General features: G+C 58.6%; 1 protein-coding gene and 1 long non-coding RNA gene across 6 annotated transcripts in view; one reads left to right on the top strand and one right to left on the bottom strand.

Moving 5' to 3' along the window:
* The window catches only part of TMCC2 (transmembrane and coiled-coil domain family 2), a 35,768-nt gene extending 15,565 nt beyond the window's left edge, over nucleotides 1–20,203 (bottom strand). The window contains exons 1-3 of one of the 5 annotated variants that reach the window (XM_051821216.3): nucleotides 19,378–19,516; nucleotides 18,384–18,467; nucleotides 7,050–7,580 (exon numbers count right to left, since the gene is read on the bottom strand). In XM_051821216.3, the coding sequence (XP_051677176.1) occupies nucleotides 7,050–7,553 (504 nt within the window). In that variant the 5' untranslated portion in view covers nucleotides 7,554–7,580; nucleotides 18,384–18,467; nucleotides 19,378–19,516. Of the gene's footprint in view, nucleotides 1–3,909; nucleotides 4,194–7,049; nucleotides 7,581–9,145; nucleotides 9,509–18,383; nucleotides 18,468–19,377 lie in introns of those variants that run through there. The other 4 variants (XM_002717564.6, XM_089312103.1, XM_051821213.3 and 1 more) reach the window with 4 other exon arrangements.
* On the top strand, nucleotides 9,642–11,863 carry LOC149122510 (uncharacterized). Its single transcript, XR_016219557.1, has 2 exons — nucleotides 9,642–11,003; nucleotides 11,386–11,863. It is a non-coding gene; the product is annotated as an uncharacterized LOC149122510 (long non-coding RNA).
* Nucleotides 20,204–20,691: the final 488 nt, after the last annotated feature.

Raw genomic sequence — 20,691 nt, 5'->3', positions numbered from 1 at the left:
GGTCACCTGCAAGCCCATGGAAAATGGTGTTGGGTGGTGAAAAAGACGTGACGCCATGCCTTTACGGTCACTCCCAGGAAGAGACCAGGAGACAGGCACCCAGACAGGACGCACCGTTCTCAACTTTGAGAACACTGAGTGCCCTCCACCCAGCCTTGCGTGCCAAGAACAATTTGGAGCTGTTCCTTTCTGTGAGCAGAGGGCAGAAACACAGAACCCTGGGGTTCCTGCTGATGGGGGCCCCCCGGATATACCACAAACTGGCGGGATTCAAGGAGAACACGCAGGAATGCAAAGTCAGAGAGAGGGGACCACACGTCCCGGGGGCACACCCGCGCCTCCCTCGGCCTGAGAGGTCAGGAGCCAGGCTTGAAGCGTGGACCACACTGGGTCTGAAGCCACCCTCTGGGCTGAAGAGGAAACCTTATACAATGGAGTTAATGTTGCAGAGGACTCGGCTTTCCAGGGCAGGGTTCGCCTTTCCAGCCGTCCCGGGAGGCCTCCTGATCACAATATCAGCACGGCCCCGGCTTAGCCTTTGCTGGGCGCACTGAATTATTCACTAGCTATGGAGAGCGGCTGGGCTCTGGGGTGCCGAGGGCAGGAGACACGGAGGGGGGCAGTGAGAAGCCGCCACTGGAGGACGTGGGGTATGGACAAGGTGCTCGCAGCACCCCCGATCTGTGCCCCGAGAGAAGGGAGATGGAGAAGACGGGGCTCCCAGGGTGTCCTGCCCTTGCCCAGGTGGCCCAGAAGGAACACAGTGAGGTGTGCGTTCAAGTCTGCTTCTGTTTCAAGGCCCTCTGCCCCAGGGGGAGAGGCAGCCAGAGCCAGGATCAGGTTCTCGACACCGCATTTCCATTGCCTCATCTGGCACCAGAGGGGCCGGGGTCACGTTTCTCAGCTCAGGGACACACACGGCAGATCCTGGGAAGAACACGCCGGGTGGCTGCGGAGGCCCGGGCCGGCTCCTTGCTGTCTGGAACCCGCGGACGCCCGGCTGTTCTTGCCACTGATGGCTATCGGCTCTGCAATGGGGGGCTGACACCCGAACCCTGAGCACACCTTCCTCCTGGAGCATGTCCGACCTGTCCACCTGTGTCTGGGCTGGCATCTCCTTGGCCCCTGGGGGCTGCAGAGTCACAAAGGGCCTGTTTCCAAACCAGGCTGTGGCCTGCACTTGGTGGCAAAGGGGTTAAGAGGCCAGGGAGTACAACCTGGGCTTGGAAACTAGAGGTTCTCTAACCTCGTTCTGTATCCTGGGGCATTCCATCTTCCTGGAAGCCAGAGCTACCCTGGAACACACTGGATACTTCCTCTCTAGGAAGTCAGGGGGTTATCAGTGGGAAAGGGGAACAAAGGCCCAGTCCACAGGCCGGCTGCCGGCTGGGACACCCAACGGAGCCCCACTTCTGCTCTCCACGTCTCCTGGTTGGACAGAGCCCCAACAAGGCAAGGGCTGCACCTGCCCATGAGGAACTGAAATGAGGCTGAAGGAAGAGACGCTTGTTCGCCACGCACCGCAGGATGAGCTGCTGCAGTGGGGCCCCAGGCCCTGGACCACAAGGGCTCCTCATCACCAAGATGGGGAGCAATGGTCCAAGGCAAATCGGCCAGGCGCCTGCTCCAGGCTGACGAGCAGCGGGCCACAACAGCCACCCACAGCGGGGCCCTCGGGGACTTGCAGCCTGTGCCTCAGCGACCATCTCATGCAGACAGAATGAGATGGGGGGATGGAGCCGACATCCCAGCTCCCAGGGGGCGGTGTTTGGGACTGACCCCAGAGCAGGGCCCTGGAGGAGGAGCTCAGATCCACCTGTCTGCCTCCCCCAGCTGCCCAGGGGACCAGCTCGGGAGCCTTTCTCAGCACGGCCAGCCCCACCCAGCTCCGAGCCAGCAGACTCCCAGACATAAATAAACCAGGGCCCCTGGGTACCTGCCAAGATCTCAGTCTTCTTGGCAAGAGCCAGGGCCAGGGGCGGCCCCTCGCTTGCCATCCTGCAGAGTAAACAGGGTGCTTATTTACGCCAGGGCACAGAAGAAATCTTGTTGTTGCATAAATCTGGTAGGGCGTGTCCCGAGGGGACGGGAGGCCCCAGCTGCTCTGGGTTAGGTGGGGGCCCAATGCCGCTGGTCTCCATCTGGGGCCTGGAGATAACGCCTGCGTGAGTGACGTCTCTGGCCAGGACATCACCCCTCTACCCTCACCGCCTCACCCTTGCAGGACGGGGAGACCCCGGCTTTCTCCCGGCCCCTGCCTGCCCTCAAGGCCAGACCCACGCTCCTCCACCGGGCACCTCCACGCAGGCTCTCGGTGGCCTGGTGCTGCCCCCGGCTGCACTGGACAGGAGGGCAGAGCTAGCGCTGACGGAGCACCCTTGGACCAGCCCGGGGAGGTTGGGAACCAGGGCCAGCCAGATGTGGAGACGGGGGAAAGGGAACACAGCCTCTGACCCTACATTTTCCAGGAACTGCTATTCATCAAACAAATATAAACTTAAAAAAAAAAAAATAATAGCAGAGGGGGAGATGCCTATACCTTCAGGGGGCCAGGCAGCTGGGCTCCATCTCCCCTGCAAGCAGCCAGAGGTTCCTTCTCCGACCTCAGGGCCCACGTTCCCCAGGGCCAAGGCCACAGGCAGATGGGGACCCGGGTGCCACCTGCTGATGCTCTGCTGATTCCCCTGCTGAGCACAGGCAAGCCAGAGAGGGCAGTCACCTCGCATGTGGCAGGAGGCAGAAAGGCGGGGCCGGGCTCTGACCCCTTGGTTTGCTTTTACAGGGAAAGACTGGAAGGCCCAGCCTCACAGCCAAACTGGCACCTCCAAGGCCAAGCCGCTTCCTGGGACGGGGAGCCCTTTCTGTGCCCTGGCCCCCTGCTCTCCCTGGGGCTCAAGGGGCCCTACTCTCTCAGGGCAGAGGCTAGCATGCGCTCTGGGGAGCTTCAGCCGCCTCCAGGGGTTGGGGGAAGTCAAGCCTCGCCTTGTGCTTGGGCCCGAAAGCCAGCTGGTGAGTCCCAAACAATGGCAAGGGTGTGGGGAGCGGGGCAGGCTTATGAATTAAAAATAGACGCCAGCAATGGCCAGGCAGCGAGTAGCGAGCCTGCGGGCTGTGTTTACTGGACAGAGAAGAATACCTCCTATTCATGCCCGGCCCAGGGCGGAATCAGCCGGCTTCTCACACCAACCAGTGGCTGCTGGGGCTGGCGGAGTCAGCTGACAAGGCAAGCCCTCCCCATGGCCGATGGGACATGGACAACACCCATCCCTGGAGTGCAAGTGGTCCCCGGCCCCTGATGATTTCAAATCTCAGCTGGGTCTTGGGAGCCAGACTAGAAACATGGACTCTGGCCTCCTTTCTGCCAAGACCCAGCTGGGTGCCCTTTCAATTCCTCTAGGGCCTCAGTCTGCTCATCTGTACAATGGAGATAACACTGCCTGCTCTGCCAACCTCACAGGTGTGTTTTTAAGTGTGAACCAGGCAATACACAGAGCAAAGCTGAAAGTTCTAACAAATAATGAAACAAGTCAGGGGAATGGTCCCTGGCCCCATCATCACCTTGGACCCAGGCGGCCATCCCCTAGGCAGTTCTGGAATCAGAATCCTGCACTCTGGCCATCTCAGGGACAGTGTGTGGTCCAAACATGAGCCATATGGAGAGCCCCACAGAGAAACTCCCCAGCCACACGCTGGCCACGTGTCCCCATATCCCTGCACGCCAAGTCAGCAAACACCAGCGACCTGCCACCACCCACCGGCTCCTGGGAGCTGAGACCTTCGTGGAAGCCCCGGGCAACCACAGCTGACAAGAGTCCCATTCCCCCTGCTCATAAAGCAGCTGCAGGAGCAGAGATCCCTGCCTGGCGGGATTTTCCTGATTTGGTTTCTGAAACACACGGGCCGACTCACCCCAGAGAAGTGCGCCTGGCCGCCGGCGCGTGCACAGTGCCTGCTCATGGAGGGCCCAACAGCCTGGTTCCTGCCGTGGCCCCTCCGGCTCCGACTTCACAAGGCCACGCTTCCCTCCGCAACGACACATGCGGATCGCGGGCTCAGAACAGATGCTCCCGGCGGTGGGGGGTGGGGGGGCAGGGGAGCGGTCCCGTCCCACGGCTCTGAACACTATCTGAGAGCTGACAACCCCCAGACGGATGCCTCCAGCTTGGATCTCGCCCAGGGACACCAGACGCGCCCCTCCGACTGCTGACTTGGCATTCCATGTGGTGTTTCGTTCCCACCTCAGACTCCACGCATGCCCAGCCCAGCTCTGAGTCCTGCCCCGCCAGAGCCCTTGCCAAACATCAATTCCAGCTGCCGCCTTCCTTGCTCCATTCACGGCCACTTCTTCCCGCTGCCAGGCCCTGGAAGCCTGTGTGGCTCCCTTGCTGAAGCACAGCCGGCCCCTGCCCGCCCCCCCATGGCACCCTGGAACATCCCTACCACTCCCTAGCCAGCCTCCCCGCTCTCCCCGCCGGCAGCCAGGGATCTCTGTAAAAGGTGTCACTCATCTGTATGAAGCTGCCCAATGACCTCCCTCGGAATCCACAGGGCCTTCCCCGGCCTACTGGGCTCCGTGGGATCTGCAGCCTGCCCCAGCCTTTACGCCCAGCCCATCTGCCCGATTCTCTTCCATTCCACACTTTCCACTTTGTTTACTCCACTCCTCAAATATCCTATGCACATTCCTACCCCAGGGCCTTAGCACATGACAGGTCTGTCGACTCAAAATGCACTTATCCAGCTAGCACACAACTCACTCCCGTTCTGACCAACCTGTCACAACAGCGTGCCCACGCCCACCACCCTCCGCTCCTTACCCTGCCTCTGGGCACTCAGCACCACCCCTGGGCGAGGGAGCCATTTACCTGATGGTTGTTTCCTCCCACCAGGATGCAAGCCCCCAGAGGCCAGGGTCTTTGCCCCCCCCCCCACTGTGATGCCCCTGAGGCCCAGGACAGTGCCTGGCTCAGAGGAGGGGCTCAGTGAGCGCCTGCTGAACGAGTGGAAGCAAGGGAAGAGGGCGGCTGGCAGGTGACGACGTTCTGCTGCTGATGGACGGGTTGTCACCGCCTGTGCCTGGCCCTTTCCTCTGCAAGACATCCAAGGTTGTGGATTATGCCAGGACAGCATGGCACGGTGCAAGGAGCACCAGAGCTGTGTCAGGAATGCCAGGTTCCAGCCAGCTCTGTCACCTAAGAGCTCTGTGGCCAGGGCCAGCACCGTGGCGCAGCACGTAAAAGCCACCGTCTGCAGTGCCAGCATCCCTGATGGGCACTGGTTCAAGACCTGGCTGCTCCACTTCCGATCCAGCTCTCTGCTGTGGCCTGGGAAAACAGTGGAAGATGACCCAAGTCCTTGGGCCCCTGCACCCATATGGAAGACCCAGAAGAAGCTCTTGGCTCCTGGCTTCAGATCAGCTCCAGCTGTTGCTGCCATTTGGGGAGTGAACCAGCGGATGAAAGACCTCTCTCTCTCTGCCTCTTTGTAACTCTTTCAAATAAATAAATAAAGATCTACGTGGCCTTGGGCAGGGCACATCCCCTCACTCTGACTCTTTTCATAGCAAGAAATTGGAGTAGCACCTGCCGGCTGGCCTGCCTCACAGGATCGTTCGAATGAATTCATGAAGACACCTGCAAAAGCATCCTCTAAGCTGGAAAATGCAGAACCAACTTGGGCTGCGGCACAGGGCCAGGCATCTGGCACACACACACTGTTTGCTGAACGGGTGTTTCTCCAAATGTCAGCACACACAGAACTGGGAAGTGGTCTGTGCGGCCGGGAGGAGGCTCTGGCCCAGGTGCGCGGGTTCCAGGGACAATGTACAGTGAAGATGACGCTCTCTAAGAACTTCCTCTGACACCTGGATGCTGGGAAGCCCCCGCAGCCCACGACGCCAGCTCGCACGCTTTTGTACGCACTTTACCTTCCCCTCCCCCAGTCCTCCCATGGCTAAATTACACTTCTTCAAGATTCAGCCTAGGGGGCGGCGCTGTAGCATAGCGGGTAAGGCTGCCGCCTGCAGCACTGGCATCCCATATGGGCGCCGGTTTGAGTCCCAGCTGCTCCACTTCTGATCTAGCTCGTCTGATCCTGCTATGGCCTGGGAAAGCACTGGAAGGTGGCCCAAGTCCTTGGGACCCTACACCCACGTGGGAGACCCGGAAGAAGCTCCTGGCTCCTGGCTTCGGATCGGTGCAGCTCCGGCCATTGTGGCCATCTGGGGAGTGAAGCAGCGGACGGGAAAACCCTCCTCTCTCTCTCTCTGCCTTTCCTTCTCTTTCTGTGTAATTCTGACTTTCAAAGAAATAAATAAATCTTAAAAAAAAAAAAAAAGATTCAGCCCAACGGCTCCCCTCCCCACTCACTGCCTGCTCTCCCGGGGTCCCGAGAGCATCCATCACAGCCTTATCCCATCACTGTCTATTCACCCAGCGTCTCCCCTCTACGTGAGGACAGCCACCTTGACTTGTCCACTCCTGTGCCACATGATAAGTAGTCAATAAATATTTGCAACACGACTAAGCCAATGAAAATAGAGATCCACCAGCTCTTCTCCTTTCCAAATAACCCCTCATGGATCCTCCTCCTCCTCTCTTCCTTGGAGAGCCACATAGGATTCCGCCCCAGGCTCCATTCCAGCTGCTTCCCATCTGCGAACTCTTTCATCTTCCAGCTCTGTCAGTATTATTTCCATTTTTCACTTGGGGAAACTGAGGCTCAAGGCAGCAGAACCAAGGCTGGTCCCAGCCTGGGCTCAACTACCACTGCCAGTGGCCTCCCAACAGCATGTTTAAGGAAAACAAGCCTAAAGTAATACCAGCCTAAGCAAAACGCCATTTGGAAAAACAAACCCCTACACAAACAAAAGTCAGCATTTTGGAGGATCATCTCTCGTTTTGGCTTAGTCATACTTGTGAGTCCCTCAGCGCCGGGAGGTGACTCTGCAGGCACAGCTGTCAGGACGGGGCCCAGCCAGCACCCCAGTCCTGAGGTCCCTCGGCAGACAGCCCCACCTCACCTGTCCCCTTCCTCCCGCCACGCCTCACCTTGTCTCCGAGGCCCTCGGCCTCCTCGGCCAGGAGGTACACGTTGCCACCATCGGCCAGCAGCAGGGCGGTGTCGGTGGTGGAGGAGGAGCGGGGCCGGCACTGGTGCTGGTGCAGGATGGCGGCCAGGCTGCTGTCCTGGGGGGCCTTGCGCAGCAGGTGGGGGCTGCCGCGCTGGGGCTCCAGGGAGCTGCTCTTGGTGCGCCGGCTGCTGCTCCCACTGCTGCCGCCCCCAGTGCTGCTGTGCAGGCTGGCGCCTCGCTTGATGGACGGCCGGGAGCGGATCTGCTGCAGCACGCGGTTGAAGGCGGTGGGCCTCGCGGGCAGGTCGTGCAGGGACATGGCGTAGGAGACGCGGTGCATCTCCGGGGAGCGCTCCTTCTCGTCTGGGGAGTCATGGTCGGACAGGCCCTGCTGCTGCTGGCAATCCTGAGACGCCTGCTGCTCCCTCTCCCTCGACCGCCGGCGACTATGGAACAGGTGCTTCAGGCCGTGGCCAAACATGGAGCCCTCGGAGAGCTGCTGGATTTTCTTAAGGAGGAGAGAGGAGAATCCTGGTTAAGTGGGAAGTTCCTGGAATAATTGTTATGCTTAAAAAGTCACCCTGTCACACGGTGGTAGGCCAGCCCCGGCCCCATGGCAGGTTCAGGGTGTGTACGGCCTGGGGGTCAGCAGCACACATGGGCAGTGCGTGGCTCCCATGGTTGCATCTCTCTGGGCTGATCTCCACCAGTCTCTTGCTCCTGCCAAGTCAGACCCTCCTATACACTGCCCTGGCTCTTTCAGACTGCCAACCATCCATTTCTAAAGACGCCTTACTGTGACACCCCAGGGGAAAATCAGGTTCATATGATCAGGTTACAGTGTTGGAGTAGACACTACTAATTCCCCACCTACTATCTACTTCCCCCTTTCATACAGACCAAACGATGCCCTGCTACAAATTCCAGCTTCATCAGACTCCCTTGCAGCTAAGGAGGAAGCACGTGATACAGCTCCAGCCAATAAAAACAAGGGGAGGGTTTCTGGGAACACGAGGCACTGGGCCTTCCTGCTTCTGCCCATCTGGAATGTTGAGGCCGTGTCTGGAGATACAGCCGCGGTTCTGCAGCCACAGGCGACATGGCTGAAGATGAAGACCAACACACAGACAGTGGAGGTGTCCCAAGGGACAGGCTTGGGGACCTGATGGCCTGTGGAGCCACCAAACCTGTGCCTACGTTGAGATCCTTGTTCCATGAAATACATAACCCCATCTTTGTCTCCAGACTCTAGTACAATTTGGCATTACTTGAAGCCAATTTTATTCTGGGATGTAGCTGGCAATAAAATAAAGCTAAGCTCTATGAGCCTACCTGGTAACGCAGTCAATAACACCAGCGATTCCTTAGCACACATACCAGGAGCAGCTTGCCACAGGAGTGTCTTTGTCCTCCTGGAGCAAAGCAAGGGGCCCCACAGCCCTGTGCAGCCCTGCGGCTGACCCTCCCATGGCGCCTCTGCTGGGAGTGGTCAGAGAGAGGCAGCTGGCCGGCCTGCAGGGCAAGGCATCGGGGCTATTCTTCCAGACAGCTGCTCCTGCAGGGATGGCTGAGCTGGCCAGGCTGAGCCCTCTAGCACCTCGGGAGCTGCTGGGAGCAGGGGTGGGACTGGGGAGACGAGGGGGGACCCCACACGCTAACTCCGGCTGGTGGGGCTCACTGAGCCGCGGGTAAGCGTTCCTCTGTGCACAACCACCAGTAAGTGCATGAGGCAGCTTCGGCCTCTGTTTAAAAAAAAAAAAAATCCAAAAAACCTCGACTGGGTTTTCCTTTATTTCTCCTAAGCAGAAATTTACAGAGAAAACTGAATCTCACAGAACACGAGAAGGAAGCATCCTCCCTCCTCTGAATTAGCTGACCCCACCCTGTGTGACTTCTCCCCTCAGCACCGAGGGCTTGTGCAAACAGCCGCACTCACTCCTGGATGTACAGAACCGCGCACGCATGCGCTTGTGAGAAAACAGGGCATCGTCATTTTCCGTCCTATTTGAGTCTCCCCACAAATCTCAAAGTAGGTGAGGCCCTGACCGCCCACGTTGCACCATCACAACTCACCATGTGCTCACCATGAGCTGTGGTTTCAAGGTACCCCTTCTGCATGCTCTCATTAGCAACAGCAACCTTTCCATCTACCAACGAAGAACCCAAGGCCTCCAGTGTCCTCCTCGAGAACTGATCCGTGGGCCTGTGCTGGAGAAGTCTGTGCACAGGCCAGGTTTTTGTAGGAGCTGCTGTCCCCTCAAGGCCAGCTAGAGGCAGGACCCCGAGGTGCACCTGAGTCTGTTCTGGGCAGAACCAGGGCATCCAAGGCAGAGCGCGCAGGGGAGCTCACCCCAGACCAGGCACAAGCCTGGCCACCGCCCCCTTCCTCAGGCCCCAGCTGATCCCAGACCGCCCTCCAGGCTTCCGGGATGGGGCCAGCTGGCTCTGGCACTTGCCCAGCTGCTTCTGCCAAATGGCCACATTACACAGTGCGAGCTGTCTCCAGAGCATTCCACTCCAGGCCCCGCCAGGACCCGCGCCGGGAAAAGAAGTCCATCCTCGAAAGACGGCCCCAGAGGTCTGGGGCCTCTGGGGAGTTTCCTTCCCCATAGCCTGATTTGGGTGGAGGTGCCCGTTGGCCACGTTGCCCGGGACCCTTAACCCCGTGGCCAGTTTGCTTTAAAATGGCACAACAGAGCTTTTTGAAGTGCCTGGCAATTTCTGCTCACGTCCCACCCCGACGCTGGCCTCACATCAGGTCACAGCGTCAGTGTAGCCGCTGTGCAAGAAGACACTGAGGCACGGCACAGCCGAGCGGCTCATCCAAGGCACACAGATGAGCTTCCAACTTCTATTATTTTTTATATTTTATTTGAAAGGCACAGAGACAGAGACAGACAATTGCTGGTTTAGTCCCCAAATGCCACGACAGACAGGGCTGGGCCAGGCCAAAGCCAGGAACTCCACTAAGTGGAGGGAGGGTGGCAGGGACTCAATACTTGAGCCTGCACCTGCTGCTTCCCAGGTGGGCATTATTAGCAGGGAGCGGACCTGGAAGCAGAGTAGCCGGGACTCGAACAGGTGCTCTGATAGGCGATGCTGGTGTCCCAGGTGGCGGCTTAACCGGCGGCTCCTCTTAACCGCTCTGCCAAACACCCACCCCTCCCTACTTCTATTCTAATTTACCTTCACTGGCCCACGCACTGACCCCAAGACTGAAGTAGAACCCAGGAGTAAAGTAGATACGGTATTTGTATGTGTTCCAGAACAGTGTCTTGGGCAGGATCAAAACAAAACAACATCGTCTGAGTCAGGGGGAGTTAGGGCCCCTGAAGTGTAGACGTGGATCTGCCCGTGCGGCACTACAGGGCTCCGGCAGGACCCTTCACCACGCGGTCACTTCCGCTTCCCCAGCCGACTGCAGGTGAAAGCAAGCCCAGGAGGGTGGGGAGGCAGGACCGCAGAAGTCTCTTCTAGCCGATGGTAGGAAAAGAACAAAAGAGAAGTCCAAGAGCAACGCAGCAGGAGGGAGCCTGCTCCACGCAGAGGGGGTTTTCCTCACGTACAAGGTGCGAGGGAGACCAGAATAGCAGCGTGAAGCCTGGGCCGGGCCGCGCGGCCCGTGGGTGTCAGAGAAGAGATGGTTCAGGAGTTTCGACATAACAATGTGAGTATGGAAAAAAAGCCCTCGCGCACACACGCACCACCAACTACGAGTCTGAGAACGGAGGAAAACCATGGCGACTGCTTGAGGGAACTTCACCACCCACGCAGCCGAAGGCGCCACCTGCTCTGCAGAACGTTCCAGCTACGAAATGTCACTGGCGTCCCCGTGTCGACTTCTGCTCGTCCCCAGCTGCCAGAAACCATTTTGGTGGCCAAACGACACCGCGGACGAGGGAGAGAGCTGGGAGGCAGCTGCAAGTTCGAGGTGGGACATAAACAGGGCCCTCAGCGCCTCCCAGGAACGGGCCAGCGCCGTGCCAGCGGGGGGCACGTCTGGGGGGGGGTGGTGGCGACAGGCGGGGCCCTAGGAGAGGCACAAGTGCTGAGTCGTCCCCTGGACCCATCTTCGAGCGAGCGGCGTCGTCCTTGCAGGAAGAGTGGGTGGACGAGCCTTCCCCAGAAGCTTGTGGTTTCCCAACAGTTTGGCCTCGTGGGTTTTCCTCCCTGGGTGTGGGTCCTCCAAAGAGGAAGTCCACTCCCAAATCTGCCAGCACAGCTGCGTGAGCCAAGGCTACAGCTCCTCGGGGCACCGCGTCTCTGGCATCATCTGGTTCGAAACGGTCAAGAGCTGTTTCTAAATCTTACAGGTCCACCTGTTCTCAGCCAATTCCGGAAAAGCCGGGAGGATCGTCCAAGCCACAGCAACCTCCAGCTCATTAGCCTGCCTGGCAGCTGACTGCACGGCCCTTCCTCCCACCTGGGTCTCAAATGCCCTCCGCCCCACCGCCGGTGTAGCTGTGAGGGTTCAGCGGGGTGCCTGGGTCACCCCAAGCCTTTGCAAGCCTAGGTCGCCAACGTTTCCTCTATTTATAGGGTCTCTATGGAAACGGGGCCAGCATCAGAGAGCTAATCACTACAAAAGCCCACAGAGTTCCACTCTCAGGCTCCAAAGTGCATCGCGGAAGTCTCCATGTGCCCTTGAGGAGCTGCAGGTGGGGGACAGAGGGTGGTGCAGGAGAGGAGCGATGGCCCCAGCTTTGGTGCTGACCACAATGAGAGTGAAGAGGGGGTCGCTGCCTGTGTCAGCCCATCTGGGCTTTCTGTTGGAAACAACAGGGGAAAGGATTTCTTTTTTTTTTTTTTAATTAAAGATTTATTGTATTTATCTGAAAGTCAGAACTGCAGAGAGAGAGAGGGAGAGAGACAGAGATCTTCCAAAACAGCCACAAAGACCAGGGCCGGGCTAGGGCCAAGCCAGGAACCAGGAGCCTCACCTGGATCTCCCATATGGCTGCAGGGGCTCAAGGACCTGGGTTAACCTCCTCTGCTTTCCCAGGCACATTATCAGGGAGCTGGATCAGAAGTGGAGCAGCCGGGACTTGTACTGGCACCCGTATGGGATGCCACCATTGCACGCTGCAGCTTACCCTGCCAGCCATAATACCAACCCCAATTTCTCTTTTTGATGAAAGAATTTTAGAATCTTTTTTTCTTCCCCAGTATCATAGATGACTTTAACACAAAGTTCAGGGCAGGCGTTGTGGCACAGTGGGTTAAGGCGCTGCTTGCGATGCTGTCATCCCATATGCACCCCAGTTCAAGTCCCGGCTGTTCCACTTCCAATCCAGCTCCCTAATAATGTGCCTGGGAAAGCAGCAGAAGGTGATCCAAGTACTTGGGCCCCTGCCACCCATGTCAGAGACCCGGATGCAGTTCTCGGCCCCTGGCTTCAGTCTGGACCAGCCTGAGCCATTGCACCCATTTGGAGAGTAAACCAGCAGATAGAAGGTCTCTCCACCTCTCCTCTCCTCTGCTCCCCTCATCTCCCTTCCCCTCCCCTCCCCTCCCCTCTCCTCTCTCTTCCCCTCCCTCTCCCCCTCCCCCTCTTTCTTCATCACTCTCTGCCTGCCAAATAAATAAACCTTTAAAAATAAAATAAAGCACAGCGTTCACCTCAGGGGCAAACGATGTCCCAACTCCCAGTTTCACTTTATTTCCTTTTCTTTTACTGCTGAGCAAATTCCGCTCAGAGCAGTGCAGGCTGGGAAAGGTCACCTTGTCCACCAAGCCTTTCCCTGGGAGAACGGGCTCAGCAGACACAGCAAAGAAGGTTTCATTAAAGTCGCTGCCCTCTCTCTGCCTCCTCCCACCCTCCCCGCCTCCCTGCTCTAAAGGCCCTCTCTGGTCACTCCAGTCTGCAGGGACCTCGCCCTGCTCTGAACTCCAGAGGGCTCATTATCCGCTCTGCTCATTTCGTAATTAGCTGGTACTGCCTGGCAACATGGCTTCCAGCGCTCCCTCCAACTGTCAGCCCCCCCACCCAGGGGAGACACCCCATGAGAATGGGTGATGAAGGGCAGGACCCCTTAACATCCTTAAGGCCCCCAACATCACCTGGCAGGGACCCGCAAGGCCAACAGGGCAATTACTACTTGATTATTTGTTCCAAGTCTATAAAACCATCCTTTAAAGGTGACTTAATCCTCTACAACTACCTCTCCCAATTTTAAATGCTCACTCTACCAGCTTCTCCTTGTGTCTCAGATCCCTCCTGCTGCAATTTAAAAACTTGTCTTACTCTATCATTTTTTCCTTAAAGATTATTTATTTGAAAAGCAGAGCCACAGAGAGAGGGAGAGACAGAAAGAGGTCTTCCATCCGCTGGTTCACTTCCCAAATGGCTGCAACAGCCAGGGACCAGGCCAAAGCCAGGAGCCAGGAGCTTCTTCTGGGTCTCCCACGTGGGTGTAGGGGTCCAAGCACTTGAACCATCCTCCACTCCTTTCCCAGGCCATTAGCAGGAGTTGGATCAGAAGTGGAGCAGCTGGGACATGAACTAGTGCCCACATGGGATGCTGGTGCTGCAGGCAGAGGCTTAGCCTACTATGCCACAATGCCATTCCCTATTCATTTATTTGAAAGGCACAACAGAGAGAGGGGGGAAAAGGAGAGAGAGAGAGAGAGAGAGAGAATATCTCCCAACCACTGGTTCAGTCCCCAAAGGGCCACAACCAGGCCACAGCCAGGGTTTGACCAGGATGAAGCCAGGAGCTCCATCCAGCTCTTTCACATGGGTGGCAAGGACCCAAGCACCTGAGCCATCATCTGCTGCCTCCTGGACACATTAGCAGGGAGTAGGGTGGGAAGCAGAGTAGCCAGGACTCAAACTGCCACTCCAAAATGGGACGTGAGCCCAAGCGGCGGCTCAACCCTGTGCACAACTCCAGCCCGCACCCGTCATCGTGGTAACTGCCGGGCTCGGAAGGAGAGGGACACAGACCAAGAAGCTGCAAGTTCACTGTCTTTACAAATGCTTGGGCGGGGGCTGCCGCTTTTATAGCCAGCTCTGTGTTCCGGGATGGATATGAGCAGCTAACTTAGCTAGACTACGGGAAAGCCAATTATTATTTTTCTAATACCATCACGAAACATACCTGCTGTCTCCAACAGCTGTGTTCTAACTTCTCAACACAGACACTTAAGTGTTAGCTGACAAAAGCGGGCCCGTTCCAGCCATGGCCTCATTCCAAAAGGGCACCCTCCTCGTGTACGGGGATTTCAATGGGAGATGCCCTCCCTTAGCGGAGAGATGAAAACAGAGAGGTGTTTTGAGTTGGCCTCTCAGACCCCCACGGAGAAGCTGCCTGAGCCTCTTCCCCTGGCACCCACACTTTTTAAATACTTCAACCCCCAAAGTCAGGTCCTCACAGCTGTTCTGACTCCCTGTCGGGGAAGACATTCCTTCTTGTCCATAGCACTGGCAGTGAGGACACAGGTACACAGAAAGAGGCACATCGTGTCAACACTGGGCCTGTTCCCCCGGAACAACCAGTCCTAGCTAGGAAGGGAGCTAGAACCCAACCTGGCGCAGAACAGAGAGTTTCCTTTTGCCACAGTCAGGGCTGCTCCAAACACTGCTGAAGACTGGTGGGGGTGGGGCAGGGCCTCACACAAGGCGCAGGTGGGGTAACCCAGGGCTCAGAGAGCGGCCCCTGCAGCCAAACCGGGCAAAGGACCTGGCACGTCCCATCTCACCTGCCCCTGTGGCAAGCCCTCTGCTCTCCTGTGGCAATTGTTTGCTCTAAATTCACCCCCCCTAGAATCCCTTTCCTGATTAACCCCACGTCTCTGAATCCACAGCGTGATGTGTGAGTGTCCACAGACGCAAGTATATCACCCTGGCAGACCTGGGAGTCGCCCAGAGGTAAAGGCAGTGCCTATTGGAAAAGAAGCAACCCCCCATCTCCCTGTTTTTAGGTTCACCTCGATTCTGTCTCCCGGGGGGCCCAGCTCCCACCTGAAAAGGTGGGACTCTGGGAGCCCGAGTTTACCCCTTCTAAAGTAAACCAGGAGCTCAGGATGCAGCCAGGCCCCAGAGCCCCAGGGGCGCGCACATACACACACACACACACACACACACACCCTCAGCCCGCCCACACTCCTGCAGGGGGTCTGTCTTTTAAAAATAGAGAAACTGAGACCCATACATTTTATCAAAACCCTGGGCTAGAAGAGACTTTTGGTCTAGCGTAAGAAGCCGTTTCGGGTGCCCGCGTCCCACATTGAAGTACCTGGTTCCACACCTGCCTCCAGGTTCTTGCTAATGTGCACCCTGGGAGGCAGCATTGATGGTTCAGGTAATTAGGTTCCTGCCACCCCCGTGGGAGATCAGGGTCGGGTTCCCAGCTCCTGGCTTCAGCTTCAGCCCAGCCCAGGCTGTTGCAGGTATTTGGGGGAGTGAATCAGCAGGTGGGAACTCTCTCTTTCTCTCTCTTTACCTGTCAAATTAAAACACACACACACACCACCCCCAGGCCCTGAAATAAAACAAGCAGGGGCTTTTTGGGAGTGTCATTGTTCTTTCTCTTGACTTAGGGAGAAGGGAGATGAGATGTCTGTTCTGCTTTTGTTATTTAAACTGTACATACATATTTCAGGTCCTTTGACAAGCACACCACATTCACAATCTAAAGCAGTGCCTTTCTACCAAAGGGGTGTTTGGAATCTGTTGACCACAGAAGCCCTCCTCCAGTGGACCCCCAGGGTGGAAGGAACACAGGCCGGTGGGGGGAGGGGGGAGGCTGAGGCACCTGCAACCACTGGCAAAGGGGCTGCGCAGACAGAAGCCTGGGCTTCAGCAGGGACTCTCCCTCAGGGACCTGGCTTCTAATCCACTTGCCTGCTCCTCACTCTGAGCCGCAGGAAGACCAGCGGAAATGTGCAGAAAACAGGAGTTGGAACCCAGAGTCAAAGTTCTTAGCAGGGCGCGTGTGTGACAGCGGCTCAGATGTCACCTGGAATGCGAGCATCGCACATTAGAGTGCCTGGGTTTAAGTCCCAGCTCTGCTGCCAACCCTACCACGCTGCTAATGCGCCCTGGGAAGCAGCAGGTGGTGGCTCAGGTGGCTGGTTCCCTGCCACTCACATGGGACACCCATCCGACTCCTCAGCTCCCAGCTTTGGCCTGGCCTGGCTAGCGGGGACACTTGGGAATTTGAGAAGTAAACCAGTGGACGGGAGATCGATTTCTCTCTCTGAGTCAGCAGATGTGAGATTGATCTCTCTATCAAATAAATAAGATAAATAAATAAGATAAAGTGCTTAGACCCAGGAAGGGAATAATGGAATCTGAAGCTTCTTGGGGACAGACAGCTCAGAAATCTCTGGGGGAAATTATTCACAGGGGCTTTTGTAAGACAAAAGAGCAGCTCAGTGTGTGTGTGTGTGTGTGTGTGTGTGTAAGGCGAGAGGGGTGGGATGGGGGAAGACCCGGGCGGGCGGGGGGCCCTGGCCAACACCTCCAGAACTTTCCTTTCAGAAACAGCTCAATCCTCCCGCTGTGCAAGGGCTGGGAAGGCTGGCAGCTCCCTCCCTGACTTGAGCTTCCACCGGCCAGCAGGACCCAGCCAGCTTCCTCTCATGCTCAGCCACTCATCGCAGGCCTCAGAAATATCTGCCACCTGCTGTATTTTTAACAGGAACGCGTGCTTCATGTCTCTTTCTGCAGTTTCCCCCAAGCTCCGCCCTCTCCCACTCTTCTGTGGAGCTGGGCTTTCTGGCTGGAGAATTCTGTGTACTTTGGATCATCCAGCACTCTCCGTGGCCGGCCACCCCAGCATTTCCTCCCCGCGAGTGGCGAGCGAGAGGGCACTCTAGCAGCAGCCCAGAACCGGATAATGAGGACAAAGCCCCCAAAGCAAGGAGCTAACCGGCGGCTGGGGAATGCGACTCTGAAAGGCTGGGGTCTGCTGGGGTCTCCCTGAAGGTTGAGCAGGTGTGAGGAGGGGCCCCCGAAGCCTCCAGCTGTCACTAGTTAATCATCAGTCAGCTCTGTCTGGCAAAGACTAAAATTCTCTCCTCTTCCCCCACGTGCACGGAGCACTTCAGTCGCAGCCTCTCTCAAGGCGATCCTGTCCAGCGCACCTCATCCTCCCCGCGGCCGGAGCTGTGCTGAGCAAACGCCAGGTGGGCTAAGGGGCCCAAAGTTCCTACCTCCAACGTTTAAAATGAAAACAACAGCAAGCCAGAACTTGGCCACACACGGGTGTGTGGGGCTGCAGTTATTAAAAATTCAACTTGCCTCTTTCTCGTGCCACCAGCGAATTCTACAACAGGTCACCTTCCACCCAATTTCAGAGCCAACTGCAACTTTGGAAAACTGTGCTAGCTTTGGAAAAACAAGTTGGGACACAGCCTACTATTCTCCAGTCCCTTTCCGCAGGAAAAGCTCAGGAAAGTTGAGTGATTTGCCCGAGCTCACACAGCAAATGGACCTGCCAGGGCCTGGAGTTCGCGTCTGGGTGGGACGTCAGTACCCCTCAGTAAACAGGCTGTGCTGGAGCAGACAAGTAAACAGGAAAGGCTCTGCCGTCTTCCGGAGCTCCCGAGCTGGCAGCGGCTATGTTTTCTGCTCCTTGCTGCCAGCCTGGGTCCACACTGCTGTGTTTGACCTCCGTGGCATGTTTTCCTGGGGGTGGGGGCGAGGCTTCTTTTCTTCTATCTGATCTCGATTCTGGTTCAAGGAAGTCTCTATCAAGTGCAGTGCTGTAACTCTATCTTTCCCTGACCAGAACGAGGGCGTTAGGTGACCCAGGAGAGAGGACGGATGTGAACAAGCCCAAGGCAGCCCTATCTACAGAGACACTGCAGCCCCCACCTCAGGACCAGCCAACCTCCCCTCTGGAAGGCAGCTGGGCAAAGTGGATGGGCGAGCAGTGTCCAATGCTGACCTGAGAGTTGGACAGTGGGGAGGCCCCCCAGGCTGCCCCTTACAGACTCGGGGAGAGGGTCCCCTCTGGTCCAAAGAATCGGGGCTTGCTGGCCGGACTGCTCCAGGCTGGGCTGGAATAAAGCAGCAGTAGACCCACCTCTCCCCCAGCACTGCGTAAAGGGACCCCTTCGGTTGACCATCTCTTCTCCTGACCACACAGTGTAGACTTGGGGGGGCGGGGGACAGATGGGACGCAGCCAACGGCTCTCATCTCTGGACACACAACTGGTTGGGAAGCTCCACAGAACCAGAGGCCAGGTCTGAACAACCACCACCACCGTTAAAAAGTACACACGAGGGCCTCGCTGTCCCCCTGCACGTCCCTCCCCAAGGCACACAGACAGGTGACACACGGCTCGGAGCACGCACACTCACCTGGGCTCTGCCTTCCTGATCCGGAGCCTCTCCGGCCAAATGAGGGATGTCATTGGCTTATCCTGGCCAGCTCCTCAGTGGCTGCTGCCGTAGGACACAGGCTTTATTTAACGTCACGGGAGTCCTTTCGGACCCTGCACCTCCTCCGGAGAAAATCCCCCTCCCCACGGCAGCGCGGCATCAATCTCCAAGGCACCCAAGTGCCTGCCCCGGGCCGACATCTCGCTCAGCCCCCTGGCCAGCTGTCTCCAGCAGCCTGAGCCGGCCGCCCTTGCCGCAGATCCAGCAAAGGTGCGTTATTATCCGGGCTGCTGTTTTAATTGATGGAGGGATTCGCTACAACTCGCCAACGCCTCGGCAACCTCGGGCTGGAAGATAAACAGCTCCCTGCGAAGGGCTCTTTCGGATTCAGATTCAAGCTGCCGGCTCAGCGTGTGTGCAACTTGAACCGAGGCCCCACACCAAGCCCAAGCATCCCCGGGCCACCTGTCAGTCCTCCACCCTGGGGGTGGGTTCCGCAGGCAGCAGGCAGGCAGGGATCTCCAAGCACTAGCTTAACCTCGAGCTCCACCTAACGGCAGGAAGCACACACACCCCCTTCACAGATGGACAAACTGAGCTTCACCCCCGAAGGTTCCCAAAGATCCCGACGCAGGCAGCCTAAGACAGCTACAGGGCGCTGGAATCTCCTTCCCCGGCCAACCTACAGGAGGGAAAGTGATGTCAACTTTTCGTCAGCATGCTGGATTTCTCTAGCCCTTTGTCTGCAAACAGCACTTCACGCAGGTTATCCAAACACTCCAGCCGGCTGAGTAACGGAGAACCAACGCCGACCCGCCGAGGGTCCCTGACGTCCCCGCTCGGGTCCGAGCCCCAGCACCCGCCCCTCATCGCCTTCCCCCATCACTCCCAGCCGCTCGGGGCACTTCTGCCTGGGGCGCGGAGGGCCGAGTCGCCCGCAGAGCTCGCCTAGGGGCTGGCGGACGGCGCTCACCTTCAGGTCGGGAGGCTTGCTCCGGAGGCCCGGCTTGGGCGCCGCGGCAGCGCTCGCGTCCGAAGTTGGTCCGCCGGCCGGGTTAGCACCCGCGGCCTCCCCAGGCCGGAGGTCCGCGCCCGGCAGGTGGCAGGCAGCGTCTTCCAGCCCGGCTCCATCCTCCTCGCCCTGCTGCTGCAGCTCGTCCGATCTGCACCTCTTCATGGTGTATGTGGGTCGGCGCGGGGAGTCCGTCCTTGCAGCGCGCCGTCTCGGGGAAACCGCACCCCTCGGACACTCAGGCGCGAGACCGGGGGTCTGAATTGTGAACACGGAGGGGAGCCGCCTGGCCACGATTTCTTGAATTGATATACAGATAGGCGATTTTGAAAGGCGGGTGAGGGATGGGCGAGGAGGGCGCCTCGGTTACAGCTTGGAATAGTTCATTCCGACCGGGGCAGCAGAGGCGGGTCACGGTCGAGGCCGGGCGGCGGCAGTCCTTGGGCAGTCATTGGAGAGGACGGAAGGAGACAGCCCCCGGCCCCCAAACTTTCTGCTTCAGGGCGCGGCAGGGCGGAGAGGAGCTGGGCGGCGCGGCGCGGCGCATCCCTCCCGCTCGGGCGAGGCAGGGCTCGGGGCAGCCGGCCGGCCGGGTGCTCGTCCGCCGCGCTCCGTGCCGGCCGCGACCCCCGGCCCTGCCGCCGGCCCCTGGCCCGCATGGGCCGGCCGCGGAGCCCGCAGCGCGCCGGGCCCGCTCCCCCGCCCGTGCGCCCCGCTCCGCGCCCGCCGCGCCGCCTGCTGCAAAGCCGCGGCCGCGGCCCGAGCCCGCGGCGAGCGCGCAACCTACCCCGCCCGGGTGCCTCCTCCCGGGAGGCGAAGGCGAGGCCCGCACGGAGTGACAGCGGCAAGCGGCCAATGGGAGGGCCGGAGGGCTGAGGGGGCGTCGCGCGGCGGCGTCTTTAGGGTTGGTTGCGCCGTGCGATCCCCCGGGAGCGTTCTGGAGGGCGCCGCCGCTGCGCCTTGGCATTGCGGAGCGCGGGCTGCGGAGAGCTGGCGGGCGCGGCGGCCGCGGGCTCGGGGACCCGCCCAGGCCGGCTCGTGAGGGTGCCCCGCACGTCCCCTTGTTCGGTGGGAAGGGGCCACGATGGGGAAGTTTGTAGTCCGCCCTAGCGTTGCGTGTTGCACCGCATCCATCCCTTCGGTTGCTGAAACACTCCTCCCCTCCCAGACGCGTGGTCCGGGTCGCACACGGGCGCCTCGGTGCAGGGCTGCAGATGCTAAGCCGAAGGCGGTCTGGGCCCTAGCCCCTCTCCAGCTTTAAGGGCAGGTCTCCTG

The sequence above is a fragment of the Oryctolagus cuniculus genome, chromosome 13, assembly GCF_051225735.1.
Source record: "Oryctolagus cuniculus isolate XC-2025 breed Fujian yellow rabbit chromosome 13, ASM5122573v1, whole genome shotgun sequence".
NCBI lineage: Eukaryota > Metazoa > Chordata > Mammalia > Lagomorpha > Leporidae > Oryctolagus > Oryctolagus cuniculus.
Note: the sequence above shows the minus strand (reverse complement) of the source record. Positions and strands in the feature narration are given on the sequence as shown.